Raw genomic sequence first — 13,305 nt, forward strand, 5'->3', positions numbered from 1 at the left:
TCACCATGTTATCCAGGAGGTGATATCACCATGTTATCCAGGAAGTGACATCACCATGTTATCCAGGAAGTGACATCACCATGTTATCCAGGAAGTGACATCACCATGTTATCCAGGAAGTGAAGCCTTGATGCAGTAGTAAGTGCAGGGAAAAAGCACTTTATAAACATTTCCCGTAATAAGTGTATATTGGTGATTTGTTTAACTTTTTTGGGACTTTTCGCCGGACTTCTCCTTTAAGTTATAAAAATCATAGGGGGGAAAAAACAACATGGCTTTCCTCCAGAAACAGTGCCACTCTATGGGTTATAGCTTGGTCCAATCCCCCTAAAAATAAAAAGAGCTGCAATAACAAAGATCCCACACCAATGTGTTTTGGAGCTGTTTCTGGATAAAAAGCCGGCACACATGACCCACATCTTGCTTTACACAATGACTACATACAGATCCCTGACAGACAAAAGGATAGAAAGGAGACTCCTGGGATCTTGAATTATTTATGTGATTAAAATTGTCATTTTTAGTCGTCACAGGGTTTAACACTCTTTTGTCTGGTTACGCTAACAGTCACAGTCATTCCATTAGCAAGTTCAACTACGGTTACCCTGAAAGGGGTTTACTATATACACTTGGGATATAAAAGGGGATTAAGAGGCAGGCAGATAAACGGACAGGCGGAAAATCTATAAAAGGTTTCGGCATAACCCTCCGCCACACTGGCCAAGCCGATGACCAGGCTACCATATCCCAGCTGGATTTCCCAAAACTCCATATTGAAAACACTGCTTCCAAAATCACAAGGCCGTGACCTGAGCCACGCTGGGAACCATCTGTCCAGTTCTTACATCTTTCCTCCTTGGAGTTGATTGTTTGTAACACCATTGGCTGTATTATGAAGACACAAAAACTATTTAAATACACACAAAAGACGTTGTACCATAGCAGCAAATATTAAAACAAAGAAAAACCCTGCATATTGATGCACGAGAAATGTCCATGGTCCTGAATCTGTGTCTCTAGATCAGGCGGCTCCTCCTTTGGCAGCTTACATATCAACCTAACTAGATCACCATCATGCCGGTGACTGTACACAATTAATCAAAGGTGATGGTGGTGAGAGGTGTGATCTCCAGGGTGTGCTCCAGGGCGTTGGGAGAAGGGTCGATGAATTCTGGCAATGGTCCGTTCCGATGGTGGCCATACTCAAACTTAATGCGCAGCTCCCCAATCTTGGACAGAGGCAAAATATCTGGGATCCACTCGATAGTGAATGGGGTGGGATCCTTCTGTTCTGGAGAAGTGTTACCTGCAAATGTAGATGGGGTGAAATATATTCATTTTAACACAGAATACAGGGTAACAGGTTGTTGTCTTTTTTAGGCAATCATCAGGAATAAACAATTTTTATTTTTATTTTTAATATATTTATTTGTGTAGTAATTTTTCCTTGTCTATTGAAACAGATGATAAATAAACTCCATTATACAGATTATGAGATGGATGGGCCGATTTTGCCTTGTCAACAAATTATTGCTCAAATGATCAAGGGATTGTTCATGCTGCCCTGCAAACATTATTGCTAAGGCCATCTAATAAGGCTGACAGGACAAACTCACTTTATTCCAAAATTGTAAATAAAAAGCATCTGCTTTACAGCCTGTGACAGAGTATACTGAAAGAGGTTTTAAAGGGAAACTGAAAGCATGGATATGCATATATTTGTGCTGCCAGTTTCCAGACACCGATCACAGGAGAAGTGCATACATACCTTTGGCAGTGCCCTGTGACCCAACCTTTTCGGTAGGGTCTACATTGTCAGCACCTGCACCACACTTTAGCCCGTCCCGCTTTCCGGCCACTGCCTGCCTCCTCCAAAATGATTGATGGTGGGGGCCAGCCTGAAGATACAGTGGCAGACGGAGAGCAGGGCAATCGCTGAATGTGTCACAGACCCACCTCTGTGACACTGTCATCATAGAATAAAAATGCCTTTTACCGATTATGCTGGATCACAGAACATCCCCAAAGGCATCTATGCACTGCTCCTGTGATCGGAAAAAGGCAGTATGGATATATATGTATCCTTGCTGTCAGTTTCTCTTTAAATTAAATGCACCCAAAAAAGACCTTTGCAGATTAAAAATGTTGTTTCCTGAGGCCATTATGAGGGACTAATACATAAAATTTTCCATCACATACCAACTTTTAGGAAGGTTTTCAGTTCAAGAGGGCGTATAGGATGTTTTTCCAGCCTGCCATATGTTTCTGCAATGTTCTCCACTTCTACTTTTGGGCATTTAAACAGATCAAAAGTTCCATCTCTGTTCTGAACAAAGCTTCGGGTAATTTCTAGGGGCATCTAAAAAAAAAAAAATTAAAAAAAAAACAGTCAAAAACTTTCCTCATGTAAAAGTAAAGTCATCTGCACAATTGTACATCTAGTCTAACTTGCCCCAGAGGTCAAAATAACTCAAAAATAACTCATATAATATAAACAAGTTAGTAAGATTGTGGCATAAAATGCAGAAAATGTGTGTGCCTCCCTTTTCCAAGGAATAATGCACATAGGAGTGGTACTTGAGAATTTTATTAGAGTAAAATTTAATTTTACTATAAAAACAAAAACACAAGCAAGCTAGGAGATTCCACCTAGGTGGACCACTTGCGTCCACCGGCGCTACTCACTATAAATATATATATAATGAATTTTCATATATAATGAAATTCATTATATATATATATTTATAGTGAGTAGCGCCGGTGGACACAAGTGGTCCACCTAGGTGGAATCTACTAGCTTGCTTGTGTTTTGGTTTTATTATATGGATGACAGGTCCATTGATATCCCGGTGCAGCACCACTAATTGGGGTGTGGCTCATCTAGGACTGTCTCTGTGAGGGAGACAAATACTTTATATAATTTTACTATGAGACTGTGCTCTTCCCAACTCTTTCTCATTGCGTTTTATACATTTTTCCTTCAGTTTTTATGGCAAATCGTAATAGCAATAAACTCATCACAAAGTTAATTTTATTACCTATCAACACACAGCTACAATTCACCAAAGTACAGATTATTGCAATCATTTGTCATAATTCATGACAGCCTAAGTTTAATTATTGTTGATTTCAGTATAATTAGTGCCGCACCTGCCTTGTGGCAAGATGAGCATCTCACCTCGGACAGCAGACTGGGAGAGGCACCAGCATGCCTGACTGCGAAGCTGTCATTTTAGTGAAGCTGTCCAGTCACAATGTCATTTTAGTGAAGCTGTCCAGTCACAATGTCCCCTCTACCCAGAGCCAGTCCACCAGGTTGTTGCTGAGCTAACAAAATTAGTTCACAGGTTGGCCTGGCTGAGATTCCTCCAGGTTGCACACTAGGTTCCACACTAGTCCACAGTCCTGATTGGTGGTTACTTAGCATCCTTGCTACTTTAGACTGTGCCTGCAATGATTTCCCATACTACAGGAATGCAGGGGTGAGATGATGTATTACAAAGCATGGGCCCTATAGAAGTAAAAACTCTGTTTGCTATATCTGGGTCACAAAGGACACAGAATGGACTTCAGGCCACAGCTTTGATATCACTACATGTCATTCAGGATGTTGTGTTCCTAGCACAAGGTTCACACCACCTTTCCCTATCTCCTCTGCTTCCATCCATGGCGATGTCCCACGGGCATCTTTGTGTCTGTTTGTAGTAGTAAGCTAGTAAAGCTTAAAAACCCAAACACAAACATACTAGTCTCTACATCTCATCTACTGCCCCTGCTTCACAGTCACTATTCCTTACCTCTGGTGTGTCAAAGATCTGTTTAACATGTAAAATGTTGGTGATATGCCAGGTGTACTTGGAGAAAGTCCCCAAAGGGAGGGCGTCCTTCCTTACAAAAGCTGAAATATACAGACAGTCGATTAAAAATGTGTTAAGAGAACAATCTGACACCAACATATTCTTACATAGCAAGTACGGCAACTTCCCTTTTTACTAGCTCCTACACTGCTATGTAGGGCTGGGAGATTAATCAAATAAATTTGATTAAGTTGCCCCTAGGGGGCCTCTTAATTTCACTTTTTTAAAAGAGTGTGAATTCGATTTCGCCTATTATCAAAACAGCACCCCCTATACTGTAGGTATAGACAGTCCCCCAGCAGAGTCCTGTGTCCTCAGCATTGAAGTGAAGCAGTGAGGAGGCACAGATGTTTAGGTCTTACTGACCATTGTGAAAGCTCACACATTGTGAAAACGCCTTTTGCAATTTCTGATTAAAACCAAAATGTAGAGGGGAAGTCATGAGCCACCAGACGGCTTCTGTCATTTGCAGCTCTATCCCCTTTATGTGCACAGACCCACTTTTGAACATAATACAAATATATCTAGGTAATCGAAGTGAAATCTATAACCATATACACATAAGAGCACACGCTACAGCTGTGGCAGCTGCCCGGGATATTGTGTTACCTGTAGTGCAGTTGGGAAGGCGCATCCTTGCATTACCCATGGACAACCTCTGTGACAAAGCATCAAAGAAGGATTGGGGAATGTGAAATACCAATGGCTCTGGTTTACCTTGAAGAATGAACAAGCAGAGATGTTAAAAAGCGCAGAAACTGAAATCTCCTTCACAAAACATGTATGTTAAAGGAAAATCAGTCTTAGGCTTCATCAACAATAAAGTAATGGCTTTGGTTTATGATGAAAGCCATGTCACTGCTACAGATACATGTCAACTGAGTCAGACTGCTGTACCACACACAACCTTTGGACTAGTGTGGCACTGTTCCGCTCATGTGTACACAGCTACTCACCATCAAACTGAAAGTGCATGGTCTGATGGATTCTCTCGGTCACACTAGCCAACCAGTCTAGGAAAGTCAGGGACACCTGAGCCTCAGTCATCAGCTGACTTGGCACTGAGAAAGGGATGTTAAGAAGCGTTATAATCATTTTACTTCATGTGGTAAGACATAAAGATATATAAATTAAAGACTTATAATGAGATAACACTGACCTAGGAAGAACATCTGGTGGCATTTTCTGGAACGATAACACTGATAAACTATATAATTGGAGTTTTTAAACCCTTCCACTTTATTATTAAAAAAAAAAAATTCTGCACTCACTGCCCCATTTGACAATGTGAATAAAGAATTTTAGAAATGTTTTTGCTTATTAAAAAGGAAAAAAAAAAGTACGTTTCACATGTACACAAGTATTCAGACCCTTTGCTATAACACTTGAAATTTAGCTCTGCGGTCTGCCATTTCTTTGGATCATCTTTGAGATGTTTCTACACTGTAAGTCACCTGCACATTCAGTAGACTGGATGTGATTTGGAATGACACATCCCTGTCTGACAATGCAACTGGAATGAAGGAGGTTTGGAACAAACAGGACTCTTTGGGGAGAAGGGTCATGGTAAAAAAGGTGACCAAGAACCCAATGGACACTCTGGCCGAGCTCCAAAGATCCTGTGTGTAGATGGGGAAACTTCCAGGTCAACCATCACTGCAGCGTGCACCAATCTAGGCATTATGGCAGGGTGGTCAAAAAGAAGCCTCTCCTCTCTAAAAGACACATGAAACCCTGAGGCTTTAACTAAGTAATGAGTAATGAAGTAATTTAACTTTCCTTTTCAATAAATTATCAAAGATTTCTGACATACTGGTTGCAGAATGATGGGGGGAAACGTGAACCTATTATTTTATTTTATCAGAAGGCCACAATATAACAAAATGTAAAAAAAGTGAAAGGGTCAGAAGAATTTGTGCATGTCCTGTAGGTCCAAAAGAGGCATTCTCTATACCGTTTATCCCATTCAGCGCTATATATTTGCTAGCAGCTGAGGCTGGGATTGCAGAATAATTCCATTCAAATGAATGGGATAGAGCTGCGGCGTTAAACACAGCGACTACCAGTGGTGCGTGTGGTGCTAGACTGATGCTTTATCTACAATTATCATCATATGATGTCAACATGGACAGCTTGTCAGAGTGGCAGCCCTTAAAAGGTTGCCACAAACATCTCCACTGATGTAATACTATGTGGTAAAAAGGACTTACAGCATGGTTTGTATCCTAGTTATATCTATATTAAAGAGGAAGTCCCATGAAAACTTAAAGCGACTCTGTACCCACAATCTGTCCCCCCCCAAACCACTTGTACCTTCAGATAGCTGCTTTTAATCCAAAATCTGTCCTGCTGTCCGTTCAGCAGGTGATGCAGTTATTGTCATAAAAAATTAATTTTAAAATTGCAGCTCCGTGCCCTACGGGAGTATCTGTGCCCTAACTTTGCACCACCCCTCCGTCCCTCCTCCCCACCCTCTTCATCATTAGGAATGCCACTGGAACATTTTCTTCTGTTTGAACATTGCACAGGTGTCTTAATGATCCAGCCCATGTCCTGTGGTAACACAGGTGGTGAATAGGAAGCAATCTGCCTGGAGCATTCCTAATGATGAGGAGGGTGGGGAGGAGGGACGGAGGGGTGGTGCAAAGTTAGGGCACAGAAACGTCCGTAGGGCACGGAGCTGCAATTTTAAAATTAACTTTTTATGCCAATAACTGCATCACCTGCCAAACGGACCACAGGACAGATCTTGGATTAAAAGCAGCAGTCTGATGGTACAAGTGGTTTGGGGGGGTCAGATTGTGGGTACAGAGTCACTTTAAAGGGGTTGGCCACTTTATAGTAAAATTGCTCAGTGTACAGTATTAGTAAGTGTACTCACTGTATATACTGACAGCAGCTCCCTGTGTACCTCATAGAAATAATATCAGACTCTCCTCCTCCAGGCTGTGCTGCCCTGCTTTGTGTTGTTTTGGTCCATAAGATTGCTGGCATGGAGGAGCATGTGACCAGGCCCCGCCCCCCTGTGTCCACCACTGAGCCTGTATATGTCTATGGAGGACACAGGGGACAGGGCATGTCACATGCTCCTCCATGTCAGCCATTTTATGGACAGAAACAAAACAAAGCAGGGCAGCCCAGCCTGGTTTTAGCTCTATGAGGTACACAGGGAGCTGCTGTCAGTATATACAGTGAGTACACTTACTAATACTTTGTACTGACCTATTTTACTCTAAAGTGGCCAACCCCTTTAAAAAGGCAGGCAAGGGGGGTGAAAGAAAATAAGAAACAAGTAAACTACCCCCCTTCCTTGTGCCTCTGTTGTGCCGCTCCCAGGTCCTAGTCTCAGCAGCCGTCTGGAAACCGGGTACGTCACGTAACCGGCTCTTCCAGCTGCAATGTCACAGCCCAGCTGAGCGACTGCCTGCTCAGCCAGTCAGTGACTTAGGTGATGTCCTGTCCCAGTCACTGATTGGCTGAGCGGGCAATCTCTTAGCCAGGGACAGGACATTGCAGCTATGAGAGCTGTAGGAGCCCGTCTGCTGTAAACACGACCCAGGAGCGGCGGTATGGAGGCATGGGGTGAGTTTACTTGTTTATTATTTCCTCTCATCCCCGTCTGCATGCCAGTTATAGCTTGCGTGGGACCTTAAGTTATTAAAGGATACCTGTCTCTAAAAAAGAAAAAAAAAATTCTCACATGTCATGGCAAGTTAGCATGTCAGAAGTTTTAACTGGTGAAGATCCAAGTGTGAATACCCCCACTAATCACTAAAATGAATGTGCAGCAGTGCTTACCTGAGCACTGTGTCCATATATTTTTATTCAGCACCACTCAGCTCTGCTCAGTGCACACCACAATCAGCGTATTGATAATCAAAGAAAGTCTAGGTTTCAATAACCCTTAAAAGTTTAATGTTTTACAATGTGTTGTGATTGCTAAGTTTCATACAAAATTTACCTGGTCTCTTCGTAGCGGAGTTCATCGCTGGCTTCTTCGGGGTAGATTTCTTCAGACTGGGAATTACAGCATCCTGTCCTACAGTTGAACCTGAATTCACAAAAATAAAAAAAAAAGTTAGAACTTCAATGGTTTAATCATGAAGAGCTACTGCTTGGGGTGATCCCAACATCCACTGTTTAACTCCTGTTAAGGTTATGCAGAACGGTCAGCAAAATAGTGGATTAGGTTAACTGCATGGACAATGTAATCTATGTAATATTAGAATTTCTTTACATTTTTGTCCATTACATGATAAATCTGCTATACAGTTTTTCCCTAAAAAATTCCCTACACAACATCCCATTATACAAAGATGAGACCGAACATGCAGATTCCACTGCACCCCAATATGTCTTTTGTAACTGAGGCTTGTGGCATCTTTACCTGGAGAATCCTCGTTTCTAGGTTTCTTGGGTTTCAGCATTGGGGAGGATTCTTCATGTATCTGTACCACAGTCTCCACAGTATCCATCTTACTGTCAGTCTCTAGCACAGTAATCTCTTTAACACCTGTAGATTTGCAAGATGAAAAGGTTCACAGTAGTACAGTTTATGTACAGCAATTGTTGACATTGTGGTCGTTAAAGGGGTACTCCAGCCGGGAATCCTTTTATCCCAATCGCCAGGGAGGGGGTGAATAATAATTCCATCTATTTACCTCCCCGGGCTCAAGCGTTGCTACATGGCTCCAGCTGCTCCTATACCTGGTTGCTTCCTGGTCTGACATGGGGCTTGAAACATGGCGTTGGCAGGCCCGCTCATCTATTCACTGACTGTAGTGGTGTCCCGTCTCTGCTGTTGAATGGCTGGGCCTGGGACATCAAGTCTCAAGCATCCAGAGACCAGAGCAGCTGGATGTGGGTGGCAGCGCTGGAGACGGGGAGGTAAGTAAATGTAATTGTTTTCATCCACCCTTTCCCCAGTGATTTTGAAAAAAGGGTCCCTTTAATATGAAGATGTCCTAGATGTCTTTCTGCTGTTAGAACTGTGGGGTGTTGTTTTCTCACCTTCAGACATGACGTAGAAATAGTCAGTGAATTCCTCAGTAAGGCCGTCGTCGCTGGCAAAAGCTCCCAGGCAGGTGTAGAAATGCACACACCTCTCCTCATTTTCACCCTTCGATGACGTAGCTTTGGTGGTTTTCTGCGATTCGCAGGAACACTGGAAAAGGTGGTTGGATCCTTTTTGTGTTCCAGATTTCTGCGTGAAGTAGACATGGATGTAGCCCAGGCTGTGCTGTGGGCTAGGCTTGCACCGCACTACCAGGACAGATTTATTCACCCTCTGAACCAGCGGCCCCATGCATTCACTAGCTAGCACCCATATATCATGCTTGATATCTGTTGGGATCTGCATAGCATTCAACACTGAGCTTTTAAGTGGCAGTGGCTCAGCTTCAACATGGCAGCTCATAGCCTGCTTGATGTGCTGGCATTGGTTCTCTACCACCCCTCGTACTGCTGCTTTAAGACAAGATGGAGCAAAGCAGCGACCAGAGCTGATCTGTGTAATGATTGTCCCTTCTGCAGTCTGTATGGTGGTCTCAGAAATACCCAGGACCACCAGACATCTGTGATCAGGACCTCTGTCCCTTTGCCTCACTGAGAATATCTGCATATCAGACCCAGTCAGAATCTTCACGGCATCTCGAGGTGGAGGTTTGTTGTTTCGACATCTGAAAATGGTGCCGCAGCTCTTGTTTTTGCAGCTCAGGCCACGGGTTCCATTATAAGTACCACAGTGCGGGCATTTCCGAACACCTCGCAAGGTAGGTTTTCCCAAGTTAGAGAGAAAGTCGGGGACTTTTGGTTTCCCAGGGCTTGGCTCCATATTGGTCTAGACCCTGAAATGAGAATGCAGTTAGTTATCCGTCATTTACTAAGAAAAATGGAATATGAACTGAGCTTTAAATAAAAAGGTTGTAGGTAACAAGTAAGGTTGCCCTGACAACTGTAGTGTCCAGCAGGAACCTATATCCCTTCTTTCTCAATCTAACCCCTTCATGACCAAGCAATGTTCTTAGTTTTTACATCGTCGCCATAACATTTTCATTTTTTAGTCAACATAACTATATGAGGTAAATGTAGCAAGAGAAAAGAAGCGGGAGTGTGGAGCAAACACTACTTCACAGTTAGATTACAATTGTTTTACGCGATGACGCACTTCTTCTGGTCATCCGTAGACTGAAAGGGAGTCAATGCGTGAAACAATTGTAGTCCACCTGTGAAGACGTGTTTGCTCCACACTCCCCCCTCCCTGCACTTATAAAGTAACTTCCAATAAACCTGCCAGAAGAAGCACACCATTGGCGAGTGCCTACTTCTTTTCTCTTGCTACATTTACATTATGTTTCTGTCATAAGCAGAGCACCGCTAGGAACCATTGTCCCGGCAGCTAGAGCTACCTGTTCACAGTCATATTTCCAGGTGTCTGAGATTGCTTGGGTACCACCTCTCCCCGTATAGATATAGCTATATGAGGGCTTGTTTTTTTGCAGAACAAGTTGTGCTTTCTATTGGCACCATCTTTAGGTACATATGACTTTCAGGTCGTTACAGATGTGCTGATATTAAATGTGTTTTTATTTTTTTATATAAAAATTATCTGTAAGCGGAAATCGTGTTGTTGTATTGTTTTGGGAGAGAAGGTGGAGGATTTGAAAAAAAAATAAAAAATTAATATAATAAAATTATGTTTACCAAAACTTAAATTTTTACTTATTATTAGTTTCAAAAAAGGGACCTTAAAACGCAATCTTTAAATTGCTAAAATAATATACTGTATTACTAGTATAGTGCGGTGTATTATCTTGTCAACATAAAGTTGATAGACAACCTCCCCAGCCTTGCCGGAGGCAAAAGTGAGTAGGCACAAATGTACAGCATATCTGAGCCCCTCTATTGGGTCCCCTGCTGCTAAGGAAATGTATCTGCATCCCAGTTATTGCATCTGACAAAATCCCAGAAACCACTTAAATTACAAAATCACAATTTGCCCCCGGCATCTAACTTTGCATTTACACATAGAGATTTATCTGACAGATTTTTGAAGCCAAAGCCAGGAACAGACTATAAACAGAGAACAGGTCATAAAGGAAAAACTAAGGGGGAGATTTATCAAATTGTGTAAAATATAGACTGGTGCAAACTGCCCACAGCAACCAATCACAGCTCAGCTTTCCTTTCAGAAGAGCTTAAAGCTGAGCTGTGATTGGTTACTATGGGCAGTTTGCACCAGTCAAAATTTTACACCCTTTAAAAAATCTCCCCCTGAGATTTCTCCTATTTTCAAATCCATTCCATTTTGGCTTCAAAAATATCAGATAAATCTCTGTAAACCCACCATAAGGGGTTAAAACGAATGTACCATCAGTACATTGGCTTTAAGTTTTGCACATGAATAGAGCGGCATTGGCATAAGGAAGCCGGTGCCGAGGTCCAATTTTTGAACCGCGGTCCGGTTCCCACGCACAACCCCGGTCTATAACCGAGCACTGGGTCTGGCTGTAGCACTGGAGACCGGCCGGCCCACTCCCAGTGGGAGGAAACTTCTGCCCTTCTATGATGCGGCTTCATTCATTCAAATTGGTTCAAAAAGAGAGGACTGCGGCACCGGCTTCTCCAAGCCAGCACCGTTCTATTCATGTGCAAAACGTAAAGCAAACGTACTGATGGTACATTCGCTTTAAACTAGAAGGACAGAAAATTTCTCTGCTTTTGATAGTTAGAGTAGGGGCTCTCCTGTCTTGATAGTTAGAGTAGGGGCTCTCCTGTCTTGATAGTTAGAGTAGGGGCTCTCCTGTCTTGATAGTTAGAGCAGGGGCTCTCCTGTCCAGCAGCGTCACAGTTCCCTTGATATTCTGCACAGGAGACCAGTGTCCGGGTACTTTTACCCCACTGCCAAAAGACATATTGTGGTCAATACAGGGTTATTTAGCGCTACAAAAACATGGCCACTTTTCCCCCTCTCTTGTCTCCAGATTGGGTGGGGTTTGGAACTCAGTTCCATTGAAGTAAATGGAGCTTAATTGCAAACCACACCTGAACTGGAGACAACAGTAGGGGGAAAAGTGGCCATGTTTTTGTAGCCCTGAATAACCCCTTTAAAGGACAGGTAGGAGGTCAGCGGGACAGGTTTCATAGCCTCAGCTGTGTTTGGAGCCACAAGACACAAGTGTATGGGCCCTTGCTCCCCATTGGTTCAATAGTCATTCTGCCTCTATGCGTACAAGAGACTGTCCTGCCAGCGCCATGCTTCCCCCAGCCTCACTTTATGGCGTGACGCCAGCGCCATGCTTCCCCCATCCTCACTTTATGGTGTGACGCCAGCGCCATGCTTCCCCCAGCCTCACTTTATGGCGTGACGCCAGCGCCATGCTTCCCCCAGCCTCACTTTATGGCGTGACGCCAGCGCCATGCTTCCCCCATCCTCACTTTATGGCGTGACGCCAGCGCCATGCTTCCCCCATCCTCTCTTTATGGCATAACGCCAGCGCCATGCTTCCCCCATCCTCACTTTATGGCGTGACGCCAGCACCATGCTTCCCCCATCCTCACTTTATGGCGTGACGCCAGCACCATGCTTCCCCCATCCTCACTTTATGGCGTGACGCCAGCACCATGCTTCCCCCATCCTCACTTTATGGCGTGACGCCAGCGCCATGCTTCCCCCAGCCTCACTTTATGGCGTGACGCCAGCGCCATGCTTCCCCCATCCTCACTTTATGGCGTGCCCATTGGTATTGGTCACATTAGCAGCAGGCAGCGTGGTCAGGGAGGTCCAGCCATATCACTATAGTATAGGGACCTGGATAAGAAAGCACTGCCGGCAGCGGCTCTCCCTCTGATGCTGAACTACAACTCCCATCATGCCCTCCCAGCCTGTACAGTGCTGTCACTACTATATAACAGTGCCGACCTCAGCTCATGCAGCAGCCATATGTGAGAGCCCATAAGCCGCCGTATAACAGCTCCCATATAACAGCCCTGCCAGGAGCAGGAGGCACCTGGTGACGTCACTTCCGGTCCGTGCGCCCGCCGCCGGGGCCGCTCAGTCCCGTTATAGGTCACCCGCCGCTACCGCCTCCCCCCTCACTAGATACCGACTGTCCGCTACTCCACTTCCTCCTCTTACCTATAACATGGACACCACCCGGGGCCCCTCTATTATTGGCAGGGCCCTCGCCTTCCCTCAGACCCTTCGTCGGAGCTCCTTACAAACGCAGCGAGCTCTGTAACAGAGGGCGTGATTGAACGGCGCTGATCACGTGGGCGGTGACGTCACTAAGGGGACGACGGGAAATGTAGTGCGCTACTAGAATTCCTCGCTGTGTAGGTGCTGAAAGGGATTAAGCCGTGCGCAACTACAAAGCCCAGCATGACCTTACCTACTGGGAGTGCAAGGGATACACCAGGGGACAATAATACCTCTACTCTAATACATGTG

At 44.2% G+C, this 13,305-nt stretch overlaps 1 protein-coding gene across 2 annotated transcripts; it reads right to left on the reverse strand.

The window, feature by feature from the left end:
* Positions 1 to 483: 483 nt before the first annotated feature.
* Positions 484 to 13,113, reverse strand: C1H2orf42 (chromosome 1 C2orf42 homolog). Of its 2 annotated transcripts, none has more exons than XM_069942797.1 (9): positions 12,994 to 13,113; positions 8,868 to 9,703; positions 8,245 to 8,370; positions 7,819 to 7,908; positions 4,814 to 4,918; positions 4,467 to 4,574; positions 3,798 to 3,898; positions 2,200 to 2,359; positions 484 to 1,306 (listed from the first exon to the last, which is right to left on the reverse strand). In XM_069942797.1, the coding sequence occupies exons 2-9, from the start codon at positions 9,688 to 9,690 to the stop codon at positions 1,095 to 1,097; spliced, it is 1,725 nt and encodes a 574-aa protein (XP_069798898.1). In that variant the 5' UTR covers positions 9,691 to 9,703; positions 12,994 to 13,113; the 3' UTR covers positions 484 to 1,094. The 2 variants fall into 2 exon arrangements, with proteins under 2 accessions (XP_069798898.1, XP_069798905.1); XM_069942804.1 differs by lacking the exon at positions 12,994 to 13,113 and adding an exon at positions 12,778 to 12,926.
* Between the last annotated feature and the right edge of the window lie 192 nt (positions 13,114 to 13,305).

Source organism: Dendropsophus ebraccatus, chromosome 1 (assembly GCF_027789765.1).
Source record: "Dendropsophus ebraccatus isolate aDenEbr1 chromosome 1, aDenEbr1.pat, whole genome shotgun sequence".
NCBI classification, from domain to species: Eukaryota; Metazoa; Chordata; class Amphibia; order Anura; family Hylidae; genus Dendropsophus; species Dendropsophus ebraccatus.